General features: G+C 46.4%; 1 protein-coding gene across 1 annotated transcript; it reads left to right on the top strand.

Annotated features, from left to right (window-relative positions):
- Positions 1 to 861: 861 nt before the first annotated feature.
- On the top strand, positions 862 to 25,935 carry LOC114245935 (NHL repeat-containing protein 2). Its single transcript, XM_089740220.1, has 11 exons — positions 862 to 1,207; positions 1,634 to 1,800; positions 2,682 to 2,841; positions 3,220 to 3,398; positions 11,215 to 11,362; positions 11,539 to 11,706; positions 15,131 to 15,298; positions 16,777 to 16,896; positions 18,153 to 18,257; positions 24,165 to 24,274; positions 24,958 to 25,935. The coding sequence occupies exons 1-11, from the start codon at positions 1,051 to 1,053 to the stop codon at positions 25,759 to 25,761; spliced, it is 2,286 nt and encodes a 761-aa protein (XP_089596346.1). The 5' UTR covers positions 862 to 1,050; the 3' UTR covers positions 25,762 to 25,935.
- Positions 25,936 to 27,027: the final 1,092 nt, after the last annotated feature.

The raw sequence follows: 27,027 nt of genomic DNA, 5'->3' as shown, positions 1-27,027 counted from the left end.
TATAAATTATAATTGAACCTTCGATCATCTCCAAAGTGGGTGGTGGTATTTATATTATGATATCTATAAGTACTATAATCTACGCATTAAAAATAGACATTCATAGAATATGTAGAGGGGTTTATAGGTAGATCTTTTTGCCCTCGATTTGCTCATGAATTAATTATTTAGACTTCAATTCGACTAGCTTTACAGATCGATATCTTTCTGGCAAAATCACCACTCATAAGGTGGTGGTCACCACTCCAATGGTTTCGCGAAAACCTATGCTCCAAGCTATAAAATTGAAACTAAAAAGCTCTACTTTCACTGCATATTAAGCATGGAGTATAGAACTAAGGAGTACCATCTTGGTTAAGGGACAAGTTTAAAAAGTGACACTTTTAATGTGTTTTCATGTTCACAGTGGTTCACAGCAGGTGCAGCAACAGGTCCACATGTACGTAATCTATGGACAATCTCTATTTTGAAAGCTTAATTAAAACTTTTTGGCGGGAACGCGAAGAGTGAAGTTGTGTGATTTGTTTTATTTTGTCTATTTAGTGTTTCTTCAGGTTTAAATGTATAATAACGGTAGCTTATTGACTGTTTAATACCTGTGAAAATGCACAAATGTGGAAAAATTAAATAAAACCGCTGGACGTAACTTATCGGGATCCTCCAAAAAGTCCACTGAAAAAATCTTTCATTATATTTCATCCCATATCATCTCATTTCATTTCATTTAATTTCATCCCAGTCAATTAATGTCTCAAATTAATCATCTTCATTTCTCTGCATATGATCATTTTTCATAAAAATAATGAATTTAAATTAAAATAAGACATGACCTAAAAGTCTTACTTACCAGGTCATAAAATCCATTTAAAAAAATTTTTGAATAGAAAGGTGCTTGAATGATAATGTATTACATTAATTTAAATGGAAAATACGTAAAGACGCTTACAAATTTTTCATTAAAAAAATAAAGGCTTTTCAATGAAAGTTTCTAGTTTAAGTAGTATTTACAACTTTTAAGATAGATATTTATTTGTATCTTCAAACAATACAATGGAGCACAGCCCCTTAGACTTTGTAGCTCAATCATGTATGGATCTCACTGAAGCTCTAAGTAGTGCAAACAACGAAGCTGAACGTGACACTCTAATAAATAACCATATCAAGAAAGTATGGCCGTGCGTGGCACCAGTCGAAGACTTCAAAAAGAGTAAGAACTGAAATTGTTACTGCAATATTTAAACAATATAAACGACTATATGTTATAAACTACTAACAATATAAACAATATAATCCAAAAAAATAATCAGGTAGTCAAGATTAATTCATTATAATCGTAATCATTAAAATACATTACACATCCCAGTGAATGAAGTTTTTCTTAGCGGAAGTACATTAACTTTTCCAGTACAAACAGACTTAAAACATAAAAATGTATGATATTGGTTTAGCCATAGAGCAACCCAGTTCTATCTAACAATAATAGAACATTTAAATTTTCAAACTATTGAAAATAGTACAAAACGTTTTTAAGACTGGAATTGTTTAAACAATATGATGTTTATCAAAAAAAATTCATTTGCTTACAAAACTGAATTTCTACTTTTTGGATGTCAAAATATCACAAATGTTTCAGGTTTAGAGTGGATCAATGTTTCAGAACCAATAACTCTGTCCCAGCATTGCCTCAATAAGGTGGTAGTGTTGGACTTCTGGACTTATTGTTGTATAAACTGTTATCATGTTTTACCCGACCTGGCACATTTAGAAAAACTGTATACGGTTGAAAATGGACTTGTTGTAGTAAGTAATTATTTTACCAAAATATTTTCCATAAAAAAAGTTTTTTTATAGCCCTTGTTACTTGATTACACTTGCAGCAAGTTTGAAGCTTCTTACTGGTATCAAGTAGATACTGGAGGCCTTAGACCGTAATATGAATTTTGTCAAGCTGACTTAATGAAGAATGAAGACCATTCAACTTGTGTTCAATTTGAGCTTTTCTATTCAATGTCACTTTTTTGATACCATATAAATGTGGGGGACCATGCATATCCATCTGATAGAGCTCATTGGCCCAATCAGCACTATAAACGATTCGAAGTTGTTGTGACCTAAAGGATAAGATGTTTAGTGCATTTCTTAATGATTGATGCAATGGTGTTCGAATTCTGCAGGCGGGTACCAATTTTTCTAATGAAATACTTAATAAATGTTCATGATTGACTTCCACAGTGAAGGAATAACATCGTGTAATAAAAATCAAATCTACAAAATTATAATTTGCGTAATTACTGATGGCAGAACCTTTTGTGAGTCTGCACGGGTAGGTACCACCACCCTGCCTATTTCGCCCCCGCGTTTCGGTTTTAAGGGTAGGGCAGCCGTTGTAACTATACTGAGACCTTAAAACTTATATCTCAAGGTCGGTGACGCATTTACGTTGTAGATATCTATGGGCTCCAGTAACCACTTACACCAGGTGGGCTGTGAGCTCGTCCACTCATCTAAGCAGTAAGGAAAAAAAACGCGCTATTTTATGTATGTTTCGCTCATCTAATTTTAAGTATCTTTCTCTCATAACTACTCTGGTCTTCATCCTAGTGGCATGTATTGTTAAGGTAGACGTAGATGTATTTGTGTACTGCATCAATGGCAGTATAGTATTTGCTATTATTTTATAGATTGGTGTACATTCAGCTAAATTCCTAAATGAAAAAGACTACAGTAAGGTTGCAGCTGCTGTTCAAAGGTACAACATTCAGCATCCCGTTGTGAACGATGCCGAGAGTTCTGTTTGGGAAGCTCTTGGTATTAAGTGCTGGCCCACTATACTTATACTTGGTAAATATTAATATATAGTAATAATAAATCAGATGGTTTAACATAATTTTTCATATGACACATTTTCACTCTTAATATAATATTATTATTCTGAATTACGATACATAGTTTTAGCCTTATTTTTGCCTATTAAATATAGGCAAAAAATTGTATATAATGCCTGATGGTAGAGGCTACTGAGGCTCATGAACATCACTAATGTTAGCGACACAGCCACCATATACTTTCTAGTGCATATTTTCAAACTAATTATATTTAGAGAATAAATTCACATAAGAACTATTAAGCTTCGAGGAAACTAATTAAAAAACTAAATCACTACTTTTTAATGTGAAAACTAATAATAAAGTAGACGGTTGTAAGTACATAAATTTCCAGGTCTCGGTTGCAAACCATTATTTGTCTTTACTGGAGAAGGTCATAAAGATGAGCTGGTGATGTTTGTTGATGCAACATTAAAACATTTTTCATCACGGATTTCAAATGCTGCATTGCCCATTGCAATTTCAAATCAAACCAAATCTAAAGAAGATGATGTTCTCTCATTTCCCAGTAAGGTAAATCTATACTAATATATAAATCTGCAGTGGTTTTTATGGATGTTCTAACTACTGAACCATGCATCCTTTTGACTTGAAACTTGTTATTCATGTAGAAAATACATGTACTTAATGGATAGGCTAATATTTATATGAGTGTTGGACTCCCTTTTTTTTTTTTTTTTTCGGGCCGAGGGCCGAACCTCCTACGAGGTCCCCGCGCCTCGGGGGGCGCGCGGGGTATGTGAGACTCTACGATCTGCAGGTGTTGAGAGCAGACCGCGGGCCCAAGGAATTTAGGGCCCACCCACTAAACGACTCCCCTGCACTCTTACACCCGGCGTCCGATCTCCGTCCGGGGTCAAAACCCGGTCAGAGTAGGGGGGTTCCCGCGGTCAACACTACAACCAGACACGCGGCGCCACCCCGAGGACGCCCGACCGACGGGTCGTCGAGGGGATAGTCGACGACCAACGACGTCAGTCTCCGCGGTACGGCGGCCCTTCAGGCCGCCCGGGCGATGCCGCTGGTGTTCCGGGATACCCCGCTGGGCCAGAACCAGCCTGCCGGGTCGGAACGCGATACACCGCCGACCGGGTTGCTCTTCCACAGTATGTTCGGCGACGACAGCGACGACAAAAATGCGGGCCGCATCGCAGTCCGCAGCCACCGACGCGTCGTCCCGTCCTCCTGGTGCCAGTGCGCTAGAGTGACGGTAGCGTGCGGCGCAGTCTCAACCCCCTTAGGTCGCCCCGTGACCATCACCGGGAGGAGACTGCCTTCTCATAGGGGCCGGAGCTGGACAAACGCCCTCGTCCGACCCCCGGCTCGACGGCGGCGGCACGGCGCCGAGAGGGAGGAAGAGTTCTCCCTCTCCCGTTCCGCCGCCTCCTTCTGCGAGATGGTGGACTCGCAAAAGTCGAGCATCGCCTGCCAGGACTCATCGCTGCGGAGCATCGCAGCCACGACGGTCGGAAGCGACAAGTCCTGTCCTATTTTTGCAACGAGGACGCGGCGCTGCTCCGCGAAAGCGGGACAGCACGCGAGCGTGTGCTCCGCCGTGTCCTCGTTGCAGCCACTGCAATGGTGGCACTTCGGCGTCGGCTCCCTCCGGGCGACGAGGTGCAGGTAGCGACCGAAACAGCCGTGTCCCGTGAGCACCTGCGTCGCTCGGAAGGTGAGACGTCCTCGGTCGCGATTCACCCAGTCCGAGAGGACCGGGCGGATCGCCTCGACGGTCCGTCGCCCGTAGGCGGGGTCCGCCAGGCGGCGAGACCACGCCTCGAGCACGGCACGCCGAGATTGAAGCTTCCGCCGCGCCGGGACGCGGCTCCCCCCTGGAGCGGAGATCACATCGCCACGCGTAATCCGCAGCGAGCGCCTCCGCTTCCAGGTCCCAGGGAGGCGTCCCGGCGAGCACGCACGCCGCCTCGAACGAGACGGTGCGGTACCCACGAACCGCCCTGACCGCAATCGCGCGCTGCGGACGTCGCAACGCTGCGACGTTGTCACGGGTCAGGGCGTGGCACCATACGGGAGCCCCGTACAGTGCCATTGACCGCACCACCCCCGTGTAGAGGCGGCGCACCACCATGTCGGGACCCCCGACGTTCGGCAACAGCCGACTCAGCGAGCCGGCGGCTGCCATCAGTCGGGGACCCAATCTTTCGAAGTGAGCACGGAAGCTCCAACGACCGTCCAGTACGAGGCCGAGGTACCGCAACCCGGTCGCCTCGATCTCGACGCGAACGCCTCCGATCACGAGGTGGGCCCCCTGAGGCGGCGCTCTCCGGGCCCCGTGGAACAACAGGGCCTGGGATTTATCGAACGCCACCTCCAGACCCAGCCTTCGGATCCTGCCGACGACGAAGGCCACCCCCGCGCAGGAAAGACGGGCAGACTCGCGCAAGTCCCTACCCCGGGCCACGACCAAGGTGTCGTCCGCGTAACAAACTACGCTCAGACCCGGGAGAGGAGCGTTAAGGGCACCCCGCAAGACCCAGTCGTAGCCGATGTTCCACAAGAGCGGGCCAAGGACCGACCCCTGTGGGACACCGCGCTCGACGGGGAAGCGGAGCACCGCCCCACCGTGCCCGGTGCACATGACCGACCTGTCCTCGAGGTAGGACCCGATCAGCCGACGGAGATACGCAGGGACACCGTGATACTCCAGCGCCCCTGCGATCACCGACCAGGGCAGGGTGTTGAACGCATTGGCGATGTCCAGGGACACCGCCAGTGCAACCCCGCCCCGGCCGACAGCCTCATCAGAGAGGGCGCGCACGCGCATCACCGCGTCGATGGTCGAGCGGCCCTCCCTGAATCCGAACTGTTCCGTTGACAGATCGGGACCCACCCCCGCCAAGTGCTGGACGATGCGGGCGGCCACCACTCGCTCGAGCAGTTTTCCCGCCTCGTCCAGCAACACGATTGGACGGTACCCCGCAGGTGAGTCTGCAGGGCGTCCCTCCTTCCTCAGCAAAACAAGTCTGCCCGTCTTCCACTGTTTCGGAAACCGTCCCGACTCGAGGCAGGCTTCAAAGAGCCGCACGAGCCGGTCCCCAAGGGCACCGAAGGCCAAATCCCAGACCCGACCATGAACACCGTCAGGGCCGGGGGCCGCGTCCTTCCTCCGCATCCTCGACACGGCCGCACGAATCTCCTCCTCCGAGATGCTCGGAGGGACCACCTCAGCAGGGGCATCACCGCTCACATCACCCCGTGGCGGCGCGCCCATGGAGGGGGGCTCGAAGTCCCTCTCCATCCGCGGGAACAGCCCGGAGACAATCTCCCGCAGCTGCTGAGGCTGGAGACGCTCTGTTACCGGGAGCGCCCACGGCCGCAATTTCTTGCGGACCGTTTGGTACGGGCGCCCCCAGGGATCCTGGTCGAGCGTCTCTAGGAGCGTCTTCATGCTCTGAGACTTGGCCTCGCCGATGACCCGCCGCAGTGCCTCCTGCTTCTGACGGCAGTCGGCATGCAAGCGGGCCGCTACCTCCGCGAAGTCCGCATCGCGAACGCGGCGACGGCGGTGGCGGGCGCTTCGGCGGCGCGCCCGCACGCACTCCTCTCGGAGGAGCGCGATCTCGGGCGTCCACCAATACGCACCACCACGCGGAGCGCGACCGCTGATCCGGGGCATCGAAGCATCGCAGACGCGACGCATTGTACCCCGGAACCAGTCGGCCTCCGACTCCACGTCCACTAGACGCGCGGGCATCGGCGCCCACGCGGCCACTGTGGCCGCCTCCACCGCGAGCACCTTGTTCAGGCGCTTCAGTGCCCATCGTGGGAATGATCGGGGAGCGTTACGCGGGAGCTCCTCCTCGCCGCGGGCGTCTTCAGCCGGCGCGTTCAACGAGCTGGAAGCAGAGAGCTCGAATCGGACAAACCGATGGTCTGAGAGCGTCTCCGCCCCCTCGAGGACACGCCAGCCAAGGACACGGCGCGCGGCGGATGGGGACGCAAACGAGACGTCCACGTGTGATTCCCCATTCCACCGCACGCAGGTCGCGACCGAACCTCTGTTCAAAAGACAGAGGCCGGTCGCGAAGGCCCACTCCGACAGGAACTCGCCGCGTGAGTCCGTGCGAGGGGAACCCCACGCCGTACATTTGGCGTTGAGGTCCCCCGCCAGTATCAACGGGCGAGACTCGAAGCGATGGATCAACACCTCGAGCCCACCCAGAAACTGCTCGAACTCGGCGAGACTCCTGTTCGGAGAGAAGTACACCCCGATCACGACGGTTTCGTCGACCCTAACTACGACGTACCCGGGTCCCTTGGCCATCATTCCAAGGGGGGGTAACGCCGCCGACTGTCGCATCACGATCGCCACAGAGCCATCGACATCTCCGGCCCAGGAATCCTCCCGGTCGGGAGGTACAAAGTATGGCTCCGCGACGATCGCGATGTCGATGAACCACTCCGCCATGGTGTGGACGAGGAGATCCTGCGCCCTGGCGGAGTGGTTCACATTCGCTTGGAGGAAGCGATGGACGTGACCCATTATTGAGGTGTCACATCCATCGCTCCCTCGTCTTCCGTCCCGCCTTGCGGCTCAACGGCCGCGGCGGGAACTGACGGGCCGGCTGCTTCACGTGCAGCCGGCTCTTTCTCTGCCTTTTTCTTCTCTTTTTTTTTTTCCGCCACGCCGCCTCTTTGTGGAAGAGGGGGCGGAGAAGCAGGCCGGGCCTCCGGCTCGATGATCGGCCCGCCGCTTCGCCGCGTCACACAACACGCAGTGTGGCGTGGCGGCGCTGCAAGAGGCTGCCTTGTGCCCAGCCTGACCGCAACGGAAGCAAAGTCCGCTGCGATCCACAGCCGATGGGCACTTGGCGAGGCCGTGACCGGTGCCAAAGCACCGAAGGCATCGCCATGGACGTGCCTCCTGCAACTGCACGTGGGCTATCACCCAGCCCACGCGCAGCCTCCCCGGCGAGTCGGCGGGCCGATCTTGTGGAGGCGTGGCCAAAAGAGTGGCCACCTGCACAGGGCAACGCGCCCACACAGTGAAAGATCCAGAGTAACAACTCCGAGGCTCCCCCACTTTCACTTGCGCGAGGGCGCAGTTGCCCTGCGACGCAATAGCGGCGGCCACTTCCTCCTTAGTGGCACATTCATCCAGGCCCGTCACTTTGACTTCCGCCATCTTGACAGGCCTATCTATGCGCACCACTTCCGGGTCCGGCAGAATTTCGCGAAGCCGGGCTGCCAGTCTGTCTGCGGCCGCGCCGGAGTCAGCACTAGGACATACCAACAGCCGAGCCCCGCTGGCCGTCTGCCGGACTCGGAGTCCCCCTTCCACACCTATGGCGTCAACGTCGACGCTACCGCGCGCCCGAGCCATCACCTCCCCATAGGTGAGGCCCTTTTCCTTGCCAGCCGGCAGCAGTTCTAATACGACCGCTGCCGACCGTGGGGCGCGCGGTTTCTTCACCTTGCGCCCTTTTCTCCCTCCTCCAGTCGTCGCTCGACCCATTGCTTGAGGGGAGGCGACCGCAGGGGTGGTTCGGGTGCTTGGCGCTGCAGCCTTCCTTCGCCCCCGCCTCACCACCGTGTTCCAGGCCTCATCCATGTTGGACGGAGCAGGAGGTAATGGGCGGGGCTGGGGGATCTGCGCCGTCTCAGCGGCATTCACGCCCCTCTCTCGCTTTTTGCGGCTTCTGCCAGGCCCCAACTTGGCAGGCTGGGGCGGGGCAGAAGCAGCGGCCTGGGGCGGGGCAGAAGCAGCGGCCTGGGGCGGGGCAGAAGCAGCGGCTTGGGGCCTCGTGGGCTGGGCGGGCGTTCGTCGTCCAGCGGGCTTGGCCGGTGCACGAGAGCTGCGCACCGTTCGTGTGGCGGGTGCCATACGCACCTTGGCTGCAGCCCCCGTGGGCGCTGGTACAACCGCGGTCGCTGTCGCATATGTGGGCACAGGCCGCTCGTGCGCCAGTGGAGGCCTTGCGCGTTCCACCGTAGACGTGCGGGCCTCCATTATCGCGAGACACCTCTTTAATTCCTCTATCTCGCGGTCTTTATCCGTTGCTTCCTGCGGTGAGGGCACGGGTGGCGGAGAGGCCGAGCTGCCTTGACCTCCCACGACATCGTCAAGGACCACACGCATCCTGGCCATCTCCTCCCGCACCCGAGCACTCTCCGCACGAAGCTCCGCGTTTTCTACCTGCACGGAAGTGTACAGTGCCTGCAGTTGCTCCATTTGCAACCGCAGGCTAATCACTTCGTCCGTGCTTGTTCGCTTTAGGAGATCGTCCAGTCGTGTCTCCACGGCGGTGGCCACGCGGTTCAGGGCTTGCACATATGTGCCCTTCAACGAGCCCGATTTGGTCGCCACCGCGGAGACAATCTCCTTCGAGACTACGAATGTCCCCCGTGGATCCGTAGCCTCCATTTCTTTGACGAGGGAGCGGGATAGTCGCTCAACCTCACCTTCCCTCACATGAGCTGCATCTCTACGGCGGGAGGCACTGGTCCGCACCGGGGTGGTGACAACCGGTTCGCCGTAGGTCACCGTCAAATTTCGTGTAGGTCCGCATCCTATGGGGGGTAACGCCGCAGCATTCACCAGCCCTTCCTCGACTGCCAGGAACTTGGCAGGTGCGGGTTCCACCTCCGAGGACTCGGAGGGAGCGGGAGCCGCCGGTCGTTTGACCGACTTCCGCTTCCTTCGAGCTCTCGGGTCAGCCTGGTTCCGACTGACGAAAAGTCCGGCGCTGTCGTGAACAAAAAGTGGCGACTCTCGACCGCTCGACACGCAGCCCCTTGCGGAGCTTTGGGTCGAGCGCAGTGAGAGCGCACTGTCACAGCGCTCGGGATGCACGAGTGGGACCCTCTCCCTTACGCGGCTCGTGCTGCCGCCGCCATCCTCTTAGCAATTGTTGCCCCCCCCAGAATACGAGGGGCAGCGTGCCTCCGATTGCTCAGAGGCACGGAGGGATTCTCCTCCCGCTGAGCGAGAGGTACCCTCCTGGGGTAATATCTGTTTCCAATTGACCATTTTCATTTTTTCCTTTGTTATTTAACCAGGGGTTTGGTCCCCTGGGATCGAGCGATGCCCTCGGGACTGGACTCCCTCCAGCCATTCATCCCTTCGCCAGGCATCGGAGCTTGGGATTGGGGTATTTTTTATAGAGGTTTACGTCCTCGCGACCCCGTGCCTTGCGGCAGCGGTCACCGCCCCCCACTCAGTGGGGATTACGGGTTGGCCGGTCGCCCACCGAATGCCCAGGGCAACTCGGTAGACCACCGCCCGACGCTCGAAACGAGCAACCACGGAGCCACGCCGGCGAACCGGTACCCCCCATATCTGAGGGGCGCTCCCCTGTAGCCGAAGCCGGGGACATGGCAACCAGCGGCCAGCAGTCACAAAAATGCAACGCCGGCTCACTTCCACGACAACGGGGCACAGGGTGCCACCGCTCACGGCATGCCGGCAAACCGGTGCCATCGGAAGCTGCACTCTCCAGAAGGAGCACTCTTCACTTAGTGAAGAGTGTGGAGGGCGCCGACCTTCCGTTCCTCCTAGTGCTGATTTGGTCCGCGTCATCCGATCTCTTTCGTTGCAAAGCCTAGCTAAAATATCCTAATCCTAAACCTAAACCTTAACCTAATCCTAAACCTAGGACCTTAACCTACATCTAAACCTAATCCTAAACCTAGGACCTAAACCTAAGAATCCTTGCAACGAAAAAGATCGGACGATACCTCTGGGAATGTCGCCCAGAGGATCCCGTGATCCGCCACCTACGGACGCGCCCGGTGGAAGTCCAGCATCTCCCTCGCAGGCGAGACCCGCAGCACGCAATCATTGCGTGCTGCAGGTCCCGTTCAGATCCCGGGGAGTGTTGGACTCCCTACACCATGATCATGATGAGAATCTTTGTGGGGGTAAGAAATAATAATGTTAATTTTAAATGCCCAGCGAAGTGGACAGGTACAGCTAGTAAGCTATAATTATTGGTAAAAAGGAAAACAAACATTCATATCAAAATATCTGTTAAACAATTATAAGTATTGATTTACTACTTAGTACTATTGCTTAGTATAAAAAGAGACCCAAACTCCGATGGTTGGATGGCGTGGAGCGCGACCTCAAAAATATCGACGTCAAGAACTGGAAGGAGAAAGCCCTGAACAGAGCAGTCTGGAGAGACATACTGGACCAGGCTAAGGCCCACCCTGGGCTGTAAGGCCTAAGATGATGATGATGATGACTATTGCTTAGTATAAAAATAATCAATAAATCAATAAGAAAATAATAATAAAATCCTTAGAAAAATATTAGTGTAGCTAAACATTGACATGTCACATGAAAATGATCTTTCATTCCTCATAGCTGGCGCTGAATACATTCTACAAAGGTAGATCAGAAGAACCATTCCTAGCTATTGCTGATACGGGCCACCACCGTGTTCTGTTGACGGACTGTTCTGGAATCGTCTTACGTATCATTGGAGGACCAAAACCCGGATTCAAAGATGGAAGTATGTATTTGATGTGAAGCTGACAGAGTGCAGTGTATTAGTTTAAATAAGTTCAATAAGTAGGTAGATCTCTATATTGATTAGCTTGCGATTACAGCTGTATCCTTTCCTTTGGTATATAGCATACATTCTGTTATAAGGGTAGGAATCTCTGACCTGAATTCTTGTTCATACAGAGTTTGCTGAAGCCCAATTCAATACGCCCCAGGGTCTGTGCTGGCTGTCAAGTACAGTGCTAGCAGTCTGTGACACCAACAACCACGCGCTGCGAGCCATACACCTTGACGACGGTACCGTAGAGCTGCTGGCCGGGACGGGACAGCAGAGCGCGCATGGAGACCTAGGTCAGTCCAATTCACTGAATATGAATCGGGCAAAATAACATGTTTTTCACATATTATCGTCTTTTCGCATTAAAATTGTACAATTTCCAAAAATATTCGAAATTGAGTTAATATGCGGAATCATTTGGTATCACCAGTATTTTTCTAATAAATACTGTTAAAAAGAGTGTAGTTACGTTTTAATTTTTTTTTTAGTTTACCTATGTTTTGACTACTATTAACCAAATTAATACATAATTTTATCTTACTTTAAAAGACAGATAATGTAACTGGTACAAAATACAAAATAAATGTTGCAAAGATGATTATTAATATTAAAAATATCACATGCTATAAAGCTTTAAAACACTCCTGTAAAATTAGTAAGTTTTGAGATTATACAGTTTTAATGCGACAAGACGATATTTCATTGAATACTAAAACATTTTTTGTATAGACTTCGAATACAATAGCTTTATACAATAATACAATTCACCTACTTACTCTTACTACTAATTACCTTGACTTGACTGACTTGCTGGTGCAGTACTTAGTGTTCCTGACTGTTGAGCTGAGGGTCGTTGGTTCGATGAACAGGTTCGTTTGCTCTCTGTCAGGGTGTTTATTATCTACTCAGGGTATTTACACGTACTAGTGGTCCCGCAGTAGTCGAAATTCGACTATAATTAATTGAAGTTGTAAGTTTGTACACTATTATGATTCTATTTTCAAAGACTTATGCTTCTATAATCTCAAATTTCGCCAAGACTACACTATAGAAAAATATTAATAAAGACAAACAATATTTACCATCTGGGTAACTTTGTCCCGCCATGCAAACAATTTTGTACGTATTGTCTCAGTTTTCCTGGATATTAATAAAAACTATGGATTTTCCGTGGGTTTTAAACGTTTACAATTGAAATTTAAATGATTCTTCATGAGCATAGAGTGAAAATCTCACAAAATTGACAAAAAAATTGTGGGCCAATATTATATTGAGAACGGGGTAACTTTGCCAGTATAAAAACAGGCAATACAATTTTGATGTATTTTTACATTTAAAGCCCTATGATAACATTTGATTTACACGAAAATACTGCACATGAAAATACTGCATAGGAAAATGATTCATATCTTATTAGGAATAAAAAACACAATCGGATTTGTGAATAATAAATACCTTGAACTTCAAAGTATTTTTTTTATTTATATGATTTTGCTCCTTATTTGTCATGGGATACGGGTTGAATTCCTATGCAAGTATTTTCAAATTTGAACACCGCGGCGCCGCGTACGGGACTCAGCGCGTTGACGCATTTGACGCGCAAGGAGTGGGTTGCCGAGCCCGAGTATTTCCGATGAAATCCGAATGCATGAAACGAAAATTTAATGCACATGCCATCCGATCGAGTCGGGAACTCGTCAATCAAATAAGCGAACATAACTGAAACAAAATTAGGAGCATAATTGCGTAAATATGCATTCATAAAATATTAATTCTCAAAAATCATTGATACCAACAAATAAATTCAAGTATTTTTAAAACCTGGTTTTTGACTCTGGTATTTTTCCGTACTCGTACTTAGAAGCCCTGGTTTTCAATTATGCATGTACATATGTCTCATCGCGATTTTGAAGAGCTTGTTAGTGCCCATAAACATCGATATATTACCACTAGATCCCGCGTAAAGGCGTCAAAAGTAACCAAACAAAACAGTGCTTAGATTCATATTAAGCACTGTTTTGCCGTCAGTGTCACACCGACCGTCGAGTGGAACGATCCTAAAATGCGCTGTAAAAAGATGTAAAAAACACGCTTATAAAGAGAAAACAATATGAAATTTAGTATTTTTGGTAAGTTTTATAATTTTTATTAACAGATAGTGATAAATATTTGAAATAAATCAGTTATTCTTACCAAATTAGTACTTCAAGAAATTAAATCCTATTATTTTGCTTCGCAGTTATTTCTTTCGCACACATAATAACGGTTACATGCAAGACAAGGATGAAATAGGGCTATTTCAGAACAATCTACACTTGTTCTGAATGTTGGAGTCACATAATTTTATATTTTTTTATTATTTTTTATTGCTTAGATGGGTGGACGAGCTCACAGCCCACCTGGAGTTAAGTGGTTATACTGGAGCCCATAGACATCTACAGCGTATTTACGCTGCCATTTGCGCATTTGCGCCACCCACCTTAAGATATAACTTCTAAGGTCTCAAGTATAGCTACAACGGCTGCCCCACCCTTCAAACCGAAACGCATTACAGCTTCACGGCAGAAATAGATGGGGTGGTGGTACCTACTCGTGCGGACTCACAAGAGGTCCTACAACCAGTAATTACGCAAATTATTTTGCGGGTTTGATTTTTATTACACGATGTTATTCGTTCACCGTGGAAGTCAATTGTGAACATTTGTTAAGTACGTATTTCATTAGAAAAATTGGTACCCGTCTGGGATTCGAACACTCCGTGTATCGCTAGATCAGATACGAATGCAACAGACGTCTGTACAACGGACGGCGAAGTGAAATCTGTAAACTGGAATTTGTTTTTACATTTTTACAGATTTAATAACAGAGTAATAAAAGAAAAAAGAAGCGACAATTATTTCAAACCTAATTGCTCCAGTGTGGTTTGTGCAGATCATTTTACCGAATCTGACATGTATTTAATAAATAAAACAATTTGATGGGGATTATGTTGTTGTGATTTAAAAAGCTCTTATCCATTTTCCCCACCGATGTGCAAGGTACAATATAGCTAACTCAGGTATAATTATCTATAGTTATACAATATTTGTTGTTAATCATAAGGAATTAAATTGAAAAAATTGAATGAATATGAATTAAAAAAACAATAAAAAATAAATTACTCAAAATATTCTTACAAAAAAAGTATAAAGTGCGACTCCGTAATACTTTGTTCGGAGCAGTAGTCTTAATATCGTAAGTTTAAAAGGGCGTAAGTAAAATGCTATGCGTGTAAATTTTTTCTTTATCTTTAATGAGATAAGGTTAAATTTGGAATAAAAGTTATTGTAAAAAACTATCTTTTTCTGTCATTCATGGCGTAAGGTCGTAAGTGAATGTTAAAATAATCTAAACTGCACTTTATTGCTTGGGGAAAGGCATAGTTTAGGTTACAATTATTATATTATACATCGTTTTTCTCCACTTGATGGTATAGTCAGATCAGTTAGTCGATGCCATATTTGTGTTTGGTTTTTGTATGTGATGCGTTATCTAGTGGTAATATATCGATGCCCATAAATGTCAGAATATAAATCTCATCCACGTTGAGACATAAAGGCTAAAATAAAAAATATTTTAGGTTATGGTATTTTAATTTTAACTACATATATTGTTTATTTCTCTCTCTCTCTCTCTCGCTTAGAGTACTACTAAAACGTATATTGATGAACTATTTAGGAGGTAAATGTCTCGGAATGCAACCGCTATCGTCGCCGTGGGACGTGGTCCTGTACAGCACCCCGGACCTCGACATGTCGGTGCGACCTCTCCTCCCGCCGCCCCGACCCCCGGGACAACCCGCAGACGCCGACAGAAACGACAAAAGCAACAAACCAGAGGCTACCGGTAAGATGTGCTCTTAAAATCAGTTTTAACTAAAAATACTGATTGTTATGTACTGAAGAATTGCTCAAATAAATCTGCTCATTTTAAAAATGAACATAGTGAGTTTTTGTTCATGCAGTATGCGCGTTGATTATCCGATTTAGTTTAGTTTATTTTATTTATTTAATTTACCTCAGATTTTACTACTACAATTTCGGAATTCATCAATCAATTCCATCGAATCAATTTCGGAATAAAAAATAAAAATAATAATAAAAAGTAAAAATGAATGTCAAAACTACCATAACCTAAAGGCTGGTTTGGATTCAAAGTGCTCAATATACACACCTGTCCAGGGTTGCATTATTTGGGCAGTCCAGATCCAACCACGAGGCGAATAGCCGCAGGTAGCTTTTGTGACTGACCCGCACTCGGCCAATCAGGTAAGCGGTTCGTTTACGAATGATTGCTGCGAAGCTATCTATTAGGGATAGTTGACTAAATAATTGATGGTCTTAGATGATTTTCAGCCGCAGTGGACTAGAGTAGGAGGTCTTCAACAATTAACAATAATATTTCTGAATTGTATGGCAAGTCAATAGCCCGATAGTCGCGAGCTAGAGATATTTTTACAATTTAAAAGAAAACGTTGTATTTGCGAATTCCTGTGCTTCGACATGAGCCAGTGAGTCCGAGCGAATGGACCACCGTTTCAACAAAAAAAAATATGTGGTGTCGTGGGACACCAGGTAGGAACGAAGTTCCTTCGGCTAATGTAGCATCGACACAAATTGCAAAAAAATCGTGCTCAATTTTATGTAGGTTTTCTTGATTTTTCTCTTAAATTTTGCTGATTAGTTTTTATTTAAGTACAAGAAAGTATTTAGGAAATTCAGTATTTTAGGAAATAATAAATTACTTAAAATAAAAAAACATCGTAATTCAAATTATCAACTAAAATAACAAAATATGTCTCTTTATTTTTGTTTGACAACATAAAATTACATAGAAATAGAAAAATAGAAATAATAATAGAAAGAGAATGGATGAGAGAACGAAAAGAAAGAGGGAGAAAGAGAAAGGTATTATACACTACTCGCTTGTGTATGCGACTGTCGCGCCTGCGCACGTCTCATTTAACGGTTTTATTCCACGCACTTTTTTCCACGGATTTTTTCTTACGGTTTTATTATCACATTTTTTTCAGTTCGGTCGCGCAGCAAAATCCCTATCCCCTCCAAGCCTGCCGTAAGGAACTTCGTTCCAATAATAGCAAACATGGAAAAAGTATTTGAAAAACTTGAAGTCGTCCTACTATTATAACGTGAAAATTTAACACATATTAAGAACCCAAATTATCGTGATTAGGATAAAGCTCTTAAAGCGTTTTCTTTTTTAAACTCTTACCAGGTTTGTTGAAGTTAGAAAGGCCTCCGAGCCACTAACAGTCCCTCCATTAAAAATAAAAAGTTTTAAAACTCTGTATATTTTTATTTTAGATAAAGAGAAGAAGGATGAAAAGCGACGCGTACTCGTGATAGCTTGCGCCGGCTCCCATCAGATCTGGGCGCTGTTCCTGGACACTACCATATGGTGGAAATACAAAACATATACTGAAGGTGAGACCTATATATATGCGTGATTTTTAAGGAATTTTCTCATAGCTGTTGGCAGATAATTAAAATTCATTCAACTATAATCTGTGGAGGCATACGACGAAAGGAAAGATCTTCCATCAAGCGACTGTATATATATATATATACTGTGTTACTTATAACTGTATATATACTGTGTTACTTATAACATTTTGTATTCAAATTTAACAATATTTGCTGTGTATGTGCATTACTATAATTCTCGTGTTGTATTTATTATTTTGGCTGTAGAACAGCCACACACAACACACTCATCACTTTTAATTATTATTCTCATAATCCTCTCGCAGGTCTGCTGGAAGAGATTTCTTAAAGAAATAAGCATTGCCTTTGTACATAATTGTCCTATTACTATGTACTATGTCTTTTTTTTTGTGTGTACATAAATAAATAAATAAAAATAAATAAAATGTAATTTATCGGTAGACCGTCGATCGGCGGTTCCAATGTTGTTGTTCGGAACTTGTATATATCCAAGCGCTTATCTTGAAATCGAGATAAATCGAGATTCAGGTATCTATCAAATATCTTGTGGCTCAAGAATTTGAATCTTTGTACTGGTATATTTGCCTTCATACAAATACTTCCTTCCTACACATGAGGTCGACGTCTTGTTTGTCTATACTTAATATTATAAAGAGGAAAGATTTGTTTGTTTGTTTGTTTCGAATAGGCTCCGAAACTACTGGACCGATTTGAAAAATTCTTTTTCCATTAGAAGCCGACATTGTCCCTGATGAACATAGGCTACTTTTTTTTTTTTTTTTTTTAATTTTTTTTTTTTGTTACGTGTGTGTTTTAATGTTTCCGAAGCGAAGCGAGGGCGGGTCGCTAGTGTTTTATAAAGGCTGTCTCATCCTTTAGACCCGAACGCATTTGGAATTATCAGTAATGTCAGCAGCGCCCTGAGCCCACTGAGTTTCTCGCCGGATCTTCTCGGTGGGTGAGTGTTTCAGATCCGGTGCTAGATTCTGCAAAGGATTGCTCTTGCTAGGGCTAGTGTTAGCAACGTCGTCAGATTTGAGCCCCGTGAGCTCACCTACTGGTTAAGGCAACGCTGAAATGGTCTCTCATTTTTTGTGTTCCTACCTATGCTGATAGCCTTGACCCACCTCAACCTGGTGCTTGAGGTGGGTCTCTTAAGACCATTGGCTTAGGTACGAACCAACCCCCCCCCCCCCCCCCGTAATTGTTTTTAAATTTCCCCCCGTCGTGTCCAGGTACGTGCGCGTGCATAGCGGGGTCAGGCGCGGAGGCGGCGCGGAACAGCGCCTACCCCAACACGGCGGCCTTCGCGCAGCCCGGGGGACTCACCATCAGGAACGGTACGTACCGCTGTACTGGCCACCCAGTTTATTTCTCTTTAGAGGTCGCTTGTAGGGTCACCAGTGCCGGGCGACACAATAAGGAGTCCATAATAGGATGGAGAGTTTATTTCCTATTTACACAATATATTTTTTTATTGATCGTGTAGGCAAACTAGCATACAGCCCATCTGATGGTGAGTGGCTACCGTCGCCCATGGACTTCAGCAATGCCAAGGACAGAGCCAAACCGTTGCCTACCGTTAGGTACACACAAGCCTCGTTTGAAGAAGGAGAAAGTACGGAGAACAGTAGGCACAGATAAAGCGGTAGTAAGTCCAAAAACAATATGAATCATAGGTACGAGCGAAAGATCGCAACAAAGAAAACTGTATTATAGAATACGTAAATAAATATTATTAATTGAGTAGGTGTGTATTGTAAATTAATAAATTATATGAATAAATATAGTAGGAACACCTACATTCCCCATCACTAGTTGTAGCATCTGATCACTGTCCACGCTTAATACCTTACCTTTTTCCTTCCTAAGCGCGCAATACGATGTTTCTCAAACTTGGAAAAAAATCGTATCGACGACTTGACATCGAACGCTCGTATGAGAAACGAATTTGACCCTGTCAAGAGTCTCAGTAGTAGAGAATTAATTCGTAAGCGTGTAGCAAACTCACGGACAAACGTAATAGTTTAAAAGCTGCGTAATTATCGTGATTGTATTGCGTGTTGGCGTATAATAATAATAATATATAGCCTTTTATTCAGATCCATATAACAATTATATGACTAAATATAATATTATATAGAAAACTTAAATTTTATTTAAACCTTAATCTAGCCTATTATTTGATTTTTTCTTATTTTCTGGAGATCTGTTTGCCAATCGACAAAGGCCTCCTCCAACCTTTTCCACTCATGTCTTTCTTGAGCCACTCTGTTCCATGTGACGCCTGCCACTTGTCTTATGTCGTCATCCCATCTTTTTTGCGGTCTACCTTTTTTCCTTTTGCTTTCTCTAGGATACCATCGTGTCACAATTTTGCTCCATTTATCTTTACCTCTAACCATATGCCCTGCCCGTATGCCCAACCCGGGCGTGTTGCGTATAATGAATGAAATGTAAACTAATAATTTACTATACAACGTCAGTTCTTAAACCCCGAAATGGTGTATTTTCCTGTTTAATAAAGCGTTTTTGAAGTACAATACATTAATGGTACTGGTGGTAGGACGTCTTGTGAGTCCGCACGGGTAGGTAACCACCACTCCGCCTATTTTCCGAGGTGAAACAGTAATTCGTTTCGGCTTGAAGTGCGGGGTAGCCGTTGTAACTAATACTTTACTTCTAATAATATACTGGTGGCAGGACCTCCTGTGAGTCCGCACGGGTAGGTACCACCGCCCTGCCTATTTCTGCCGTGAAGCAGTAATACGTTTCGATTTGAAGGCTGGGGCAGCCGTTGTAACTATACAGAGACCTTAGAACTCATATCTCAAGTTGGGTGGCGGTATTTACGTTGTAGATGTCTAAATAACTACTCCAATAACTCCTGCTCCAATAACTACTTAACACCAGGTGGGTTGTGAGCTCGTCCACCCGTCTAAGCAATAAATAAAAAAGGGTAATTATGAGCACGAGTAGGTACCCATCATCTGATATACATATTTCTACCGCGAAGTCGCGCTTTCCGGTTATTTTTTTATCGCCCTTGTACGCAGACGAGCATACGTCACACCTGATGGTGAGTGGTCACCGTCGCCTATGGACTTCAGCAATGCCAGCAGAGCCAAGCCGCTGCCTACTGAAGGGTTTGAAGGGTTGGTGCTTCCCGCTTCCGTAGGTTTAACCCGCGATTCCCTACAAGTGACCCCTGGGTGGTGCTAAACGGGAGCCGAAAACATAACCGGTGGTAGGACTTAGTCCGACTGGCTGGCGACCACCCTCCAACTAGAGTCCGCCGCCAAATAGCCTAGCTGTGTTCCGGCGTGTGGGTTGGAGAGCCAGTTCTATCCCTTCCCTTTCCCCTTCCTTGTTGTGGGTGAGTCTTGGTGACGCCTGGAACTTGCGGAGCAGACGTGCGTGCGAACTCACGGGGCGTGATTGTTTGACGGGGGTATAGGGAGACCCAGTGAAACGGTACCCGCTGCCGCCCGCCGGTCAATAGGGGACCTGAACCCGGGTGTCTCTACTAAACTCCGCCCCGGGAAGCTGTCCCGCCAACCGGTGTAAAATTCTGTCGTGCGGTCGTCGTGCCGGAGTCGGAGACCGGAGTGGATCCCGGCGATCGCACACAGAGTGGACTGGGGGCCCTTCCATGCCCTGCGTCAGTCTCTCACGCAACCCGTGGTCGAGCACGTACTATGTTCCGCGCTTCATTCAGGTGTTGCCTCGATCTCACCTCTAACATCCTACCTCTCCTTATCCTACTCTCCGGAAATATAACAACTTAATTAATGAAGTCGAAAAAAAAGAAAAGGGTTTTACAGGCGGCTCCCCATTCCACATTTAATGTGGATTTCAGCAATGTCAGGGGCCTACATAGCAACCTTGACGCCGTACACCACCACCTTGAGACGGCGCAGCCTGCCCTGCTTTTTTTAACGGAGACGCAGATATCTGCTCCGGATGATACCTCATACCTTGAATACCCCGGCTACGTATTGGAGCACAACTTCCTGCGTAAAGCCGGGGTGTGCGTATTCGTCCGGGCTGATGTCTGTTGTCGCCGTCTTCGGGGCCTCGAACAACGGGACCTGTCCCTCTTGTGGCTGCGCGTAGATCACGGGGGCCGTAGCCGAATCTACGCGTGCCTGTACAGGTCCCACAGCAGTGATGCAGGTTCAGCTCTGTTTGAGCATGTGCAAGAGGGGACTAACCGCGTGCTTGAGCAGTACCCATCTGCGGAGGTGGTGGTTCTTGGAGACTTTAACGCTCACCACCAAGAGTGGTTGGGGTCCAGAACCACTGACCTCCCGGGTCGGACTGCCTACGATTTCGCCTTGGCCTACGGCTTCTCCCAGCTGGTGACACAGCCCACCCGTGTCCCAGATATCGAGGGGCACGAGCCTTCTTTGTTGGACCTTCTGCTGACCACAGATCCGGCCGGATACAGTGTGGTGGTCGACGCTCCGCTTGGATCGTCTGATCACTGCCTTATTCGTGCTGCCGTACCACTCTCTCGTCCTGATCGTCGAACGACGACCGGGTATCGAAGAGTTTGGCGGTATATGTCAGCAGATTGGGATGGATTGCGTGAATTTTACGCATCCTACCCATGGGGGCGGTTCTGCTTTTCCTCTGCTGATCCTGACGTCTGTGCGGACCGTCTTAAAGACGTGGTGCTCCAGGGGATGGAATTGTTTATTCCCTCCTCTGAAGTGCCCGTTGGGGGTCGCAGCAGACCCTGGTATAATAATGCCAGCAGGGATGCTGCACACCTCAAGCGGTCCGCATACGTGGCATGGGATAATGCCAGGAGACGTCGGGATCCTAACATCTCAGGGGAAAGGCGGAAATATAACGCCGCTTCCAGGTCCTACAAGAAGGTTATTGCCAGGGCGAAATCGGAGCACGTTGCTAGAATTGGCGAGCGACTGAAGAGCTATCCATCTGGGAGCCGTGCTTTTTGGTCGCTCGCCAAAGCTGCAGAAGGTAACTTTTGCAGGTCTAGTCTCCCACCACTACGCAAATCCGATGACAGTCTGGCCCATAGTGCGAAAGAGAAGGCTGACCTTCTGGTCAAACTCTTCGCCTCGAACTCGACTGTGGACGACGGGGGTGCCACACCACCGAACATCCTCCGGTGTGATAGTTCCCTGCCGGAGATCTGCTTTACACAGTGTGCAGTCAGGCGGGAACTCCGACTCCTGGACGTCCATAAGTCGAGCGGGCCAGACGGCATCCCTGCAGTGGTTCTGAAAACGTGCGCCCCTGAGCTGACGCCTGCGCTAACGCGTTTGTATCGCCTCTCTTATTGCACTAACAGGGTTCCGTCTTCATGGAAGACTGCCCACGTCCACCCTATCCCCAAGAAGGGTGACCGGTCGGACCCATCGAGCTATAGGCCTATCGCGATAACTTCCTTGCTTTCCAAGGTGATGGAGCGAATAATTAATATACAACTCCTGAAGTATCTGGAGGATCGCCAGCTGATCAGTGACTGACAGTACGGTTTCCGTCACGGTCGCTCAGCTGGCGATCTTCTTGTATACCTTACTCACAGGTGGGCTGAAGCCTTGGAGAGCAAGGGCGAGGCTCTTGCTGTGAGCCTTGATATCGCGAAGGCCTTCGACAGGGTCTGGCATAGGGCACTTCTATCGAAGTTACCATCTTACGGAATCCCCGAGGGTCTCTGCAAGTGGATCGCTAGCTTTTTGGATGGGTGGAGCATCACGGTCGTTGTAGACGGTGACTGTTCTGATACCATGACCATTAACGCTGGCGTTCCACAAGGCTCGGTGCTCTCCCCCACGCTTTTCATCCTGTATATCAATGACATGCTGTCTATTGATGGCATGCATTGCTATGCGGATGACAGCACGGGGGATGCGCGATATATCGGCCATCAGAGTCTCTCTCGGAGCGTGGTGCAAGAGAGACGATCAAAACTTGTGTCTGAAGTGGAGAACTCTCTGGGGCGAGTCTCCGAATAGGGTGAATTGAACTTGGTTCAATTCAACCCGATAAAGACACAAGTTTGCGCGTTCACTGCGAAGAAGGACCCCTTTGTCATGGCGCCGCAATTCCAAGGAGTATCCCTGCAACCTTCCGAGAGTATCGGGATACTTGGGGTCGACATTTCGAGCGATGTCCAGTTTCGGAGTCATTTGGAAGGCAAAGCCAAGTTGGCGTCCAAAATGCTGGGAGTCCTCAACAGAGCGAAGCGGTACTTCACGCCTGGACAAAGACTTTTGCTTTATAAAGCACAAGTCCGGCCTCGCATGGAGTACTGCTCCCATCTCTGGGCTGGGGCTCCCAAATACCAGCTTCTTCCATTTGACTCCATACAGAGGAGGGCCGCTCGGATTGTCGATAATCCCATTCTCTCGGATCGTTTGGAGCCTCTGGGTCTGCGGAGGGACTTCGGTTCCCTCTGTATTTTGTACCGTATGTTCCATGGGGAGTGCTCTGAGGAATTGTTCGAGATGATACCAGCATCTCGTTTTTACCATCGCACCGCCCGCCACCGGAGTAGAGTTCATCCATACTACCTGGAGCCACTGCGATCATCCACAGTGCGTTTCCAGAGATCTTTTTTGCCACGTACCATCCGGCTATGGAATGAGCTCCCCTCCACGGTGTTTCCCGAGCGCTATGACATGTCCTTCTTCAAACGAGGCTTGTGGAGAGTATTAAGCGGTAGGCAGCGGCTTGGCTCTGCCCCTGGCATTGCTGAAGTCCATGGGCGACGGTAACCACTCACCATCAGGTGGGCCGTATGCCCGTCTGCCTACAAAGGCAATAAATAAAAAAAAAAAAAAAAAAAAAAAAAGGGTGGGGCTGTAGTTATGCAATACAATTGAATATTCGATCTCGAGTCTTTGAGGGTAGTGTTGATGTCATGATATCAATGAACTCAAGTAACCGTAAAAAATATAAAATAACTAATATAAAATATAATATAATAAATAATATAAAAATAATAAACATGAAAACGAGTATGTAGACGGATTTTATAATAACTTCGAAAAGTTGAAAGAGTCGTAAGTTAATGTGCTTAGAAATCTACTAAAGTTTATAAACAGGGTTTACGAGTGTGTACGTGTCTCCAAACAAAAATTACGGACCGCAGGGAAGTGTATAGTTGAATATCGTATCAACAGTATCGTGTAACCACAAATTGCAGTAGTTTTTGGGATTTTCAGCTTCATTGATCATTGGTGTATATATGTAATTGTAATCGTTCACAGGTTCAAATCCGGAAATGTTCATAGCGGATTCGGAAAGCTCCTCAATAAGACGACTTGCATTAAATACTGGTCAGGTGTCCACGTTGTGCGGCGGGGACCGTAATCCTCTGGTGAGTATACGTTTTTTTTTACGGGATTTTGGTCTTTACAATAGTCCAATTGTTTTATTTATTCGTTTTTCTGTATATATAGATTGAATCGAATTGATTAAAATAACTTCAAACTATAATAGGACGTGTAGTGGTATCTATGACGGAATTTTTTTCAATTTAAAATGTAATAATTGAAATCATGGTTACCCTATTTAATGCTTCCAATGTGGAGTATTTGTTAAGGTCAAGTTGATATCCGATTTAAACGGAATATTATGTGTTTAAAGGTAGAATAATGAATACAATCGGTGTTGACTGTTTATTTATTTATTACACTTCATGTAAAATTTACATTGGCGGACATAATGCCCAAGGCATTCTCTACCAGTCAACCAAAGGTAGTGCAGAGTAAATAGTGGTAGGTGTAATTAAATTTATATTAAGTTACAAATATATACACATATACATATACACATACATATACATACACATTTTTTATTATTTCTTAGATGGGTGGACGATCTCACAGCCCACCTGGTGTTATGTGGTTACTGGAGCCCATAGACATCTACAACGTAAATGCGCCACCCACCTTGAGATATAAGTTCTAAGGACAGTATAGTTACAACGGCTGCCTTACCCTTCAAACCCAGTAAACACAGTAAACCCAGTAAACACATTTACACGTTTATCGTTTTCAGAATCTGTTTGCGTTCGGTGACGTCGACGAGATAGGAGTAGACGCCAAGTTTCAGCATCCGCTGGCCGTCGCTTATTGCGAGACCTCCAAAGTTCTGTACGTGGCCGATACGTACAATCACAAAATCAAGAAAGTAGACATCGGCCTGCAGAAGGTGACGTCACTGAACCCGACCAAAATCGAAACCACGGAGCCGGCGCAGTTCAACGAACCCTCCGGGATATCGATCAGTCCCGACGGGAAATATCTATACGTGGCCGACACGAACAATCACAGCGTTAGAATCGTTAATCTAGTTAAGAACGTTTGTCAGGACCTGAAGGTGCGCCTCGCCGAGCCCAAGTTCACGGAGCCGGAGAACTTGATACTGTACAAGAGCGATCTCTTCGTGAACAGGAAATGTGGCAGTTTAATCATTTATTTCAACGTTAGCTTGGACGTTGATATAAAGAATGTTAAGTTCACACCTGGGGCGCCGCAGAATTGGCAAATCTGCGTCCGAGACAGCAACAATAAGGACGTGACGCTCGACGACTTCGATTTCGTCGGCTGCTCCAACAAAGGCTCGAAGCTCCCCGGCCGAGTCGATATGAAACTAAAGCAGAGAACCGATAAGACGCATTATCGCTTGTACCTCAGTTTCCATACGTCTTTGTGCGACGCGTCGGTCTGTTTCTCTCACACCTTCACGATACGGTCCACGATTTTGGTTCGTGACTCCGTCAAAATGATCGAGTCGTACAAGATCACTTGTAAAGTGAATCCCGTCAATCGTGACAGTAGAACTGATAAAACTGCCTCTTAAATAAATGAGTGACTGATTTTTTGTATGTACCGTGGAAGGTTTATTTTAATTTCTACAATCACCGAAAGTTACCTGTGTAAAACGTTACATTTGCAATAAATAAATATTATAATACTAATGTAATTTAACGAATACTCCATGTCTGTTTTGTTTAATAAAACAGTTTTTCAAGTATTTTTTTTACTTTTTTAATCACTTCAGCAAAAACTACAAGGAGACCTATGCCTGTTTTTGGTCTGTTCAAATGCAACGAACCTTATTATAAGCTAAAATAAAGTTTAATTTCGAGGTCACAGGCAAACACTTTAATTTTGTTTGGAGTTCATTATATTTTATTTTTTACTAGCTGACCCGGCAGACTTCGTAGTGCCTCAATCGATAAATAAAAGACCTAAAATTTTGTATAAAATAAACTTAAAACAAACAAAAGGAATCCGTCCGACGGGGGACACATCAAAGGGAAAACAAAATCGTTATTTTTATTTAATTCTGAGCATTTTCATATTTATCTACCTTTTAAACCTTCTCTGGACTTCCACAACTATAATAATTCAAGACCAAAATTAGCCAAATCGGTCCAGCCGTTCTGAGTTTTAGCGAGACTAACGAACAGCAATTCAATTTTATATAGGTATATAGATAATATTCTTAATACAAGAAAAAGACAAGTATTACGCGTTGAATGGTTCTAAACGTTCTCCTGTGTGGGTGCGAGAACTTCATTTTTCTAGCTAGGATTACTAGTGGCCCGGAGGCCTATCCAGTTTCACCAGGACTGGTGGGCGACCACGGGTTCAACCAGGAGGGGTGGGATTTGCTAACAGCTGTCCGAGCGCCTCCGAAGGAGACCTATCAACTCTATAATCACAAATATTAGAAGGTTTATATAATATAATAGTCTAGTCGACAAGTTGAAAATGGTACAAAATAGAGATACTGCTCTTAAAATTATGTGCGAAAGCTCATTGGATCCGGAATGACGCTTAGTAAAATGTGCCTAAAGCGTGTATTATTAGCACATAAAAAATTGCAAAAGTTATAAACAATTAAAGATGAAAAAAATGGCATTTCGTTTTTTGCCAATATTTCATAAACTATTAATATTTAACAAATTTAAAAAAAAGATTCTGAAAGAGCCAATAAAAAACTTCTAACTCCCGGAACTCTATCTCCATTATTTATAATTTTAAAAAATAGGTCTGCGCGCGACATTTTTAGGTTGCGCGCGTGGCGTCAAAAGCGAGTACGGCACATTAATAAATTTAT

This window comes from Bombyx mandarina, chromosome 04, assembly GCF_030267445.1.
Source record: "Bombyx mandarina strain Sakado chromosome 04, ASM3026744v2".
Taxonomy (NCBI): domain Eukaryota; kingdom Metazoa; phylum Arthropoda; class Insecta; order Lepidoptera; family Bombycidae; genus Bombyx; species Bombyx mandarina.
The sequence above is the reverse complement of the archived record's forward strand: the minus strand, read 5'-3'. Positions and strand labels throughout refer to the sequence as shown.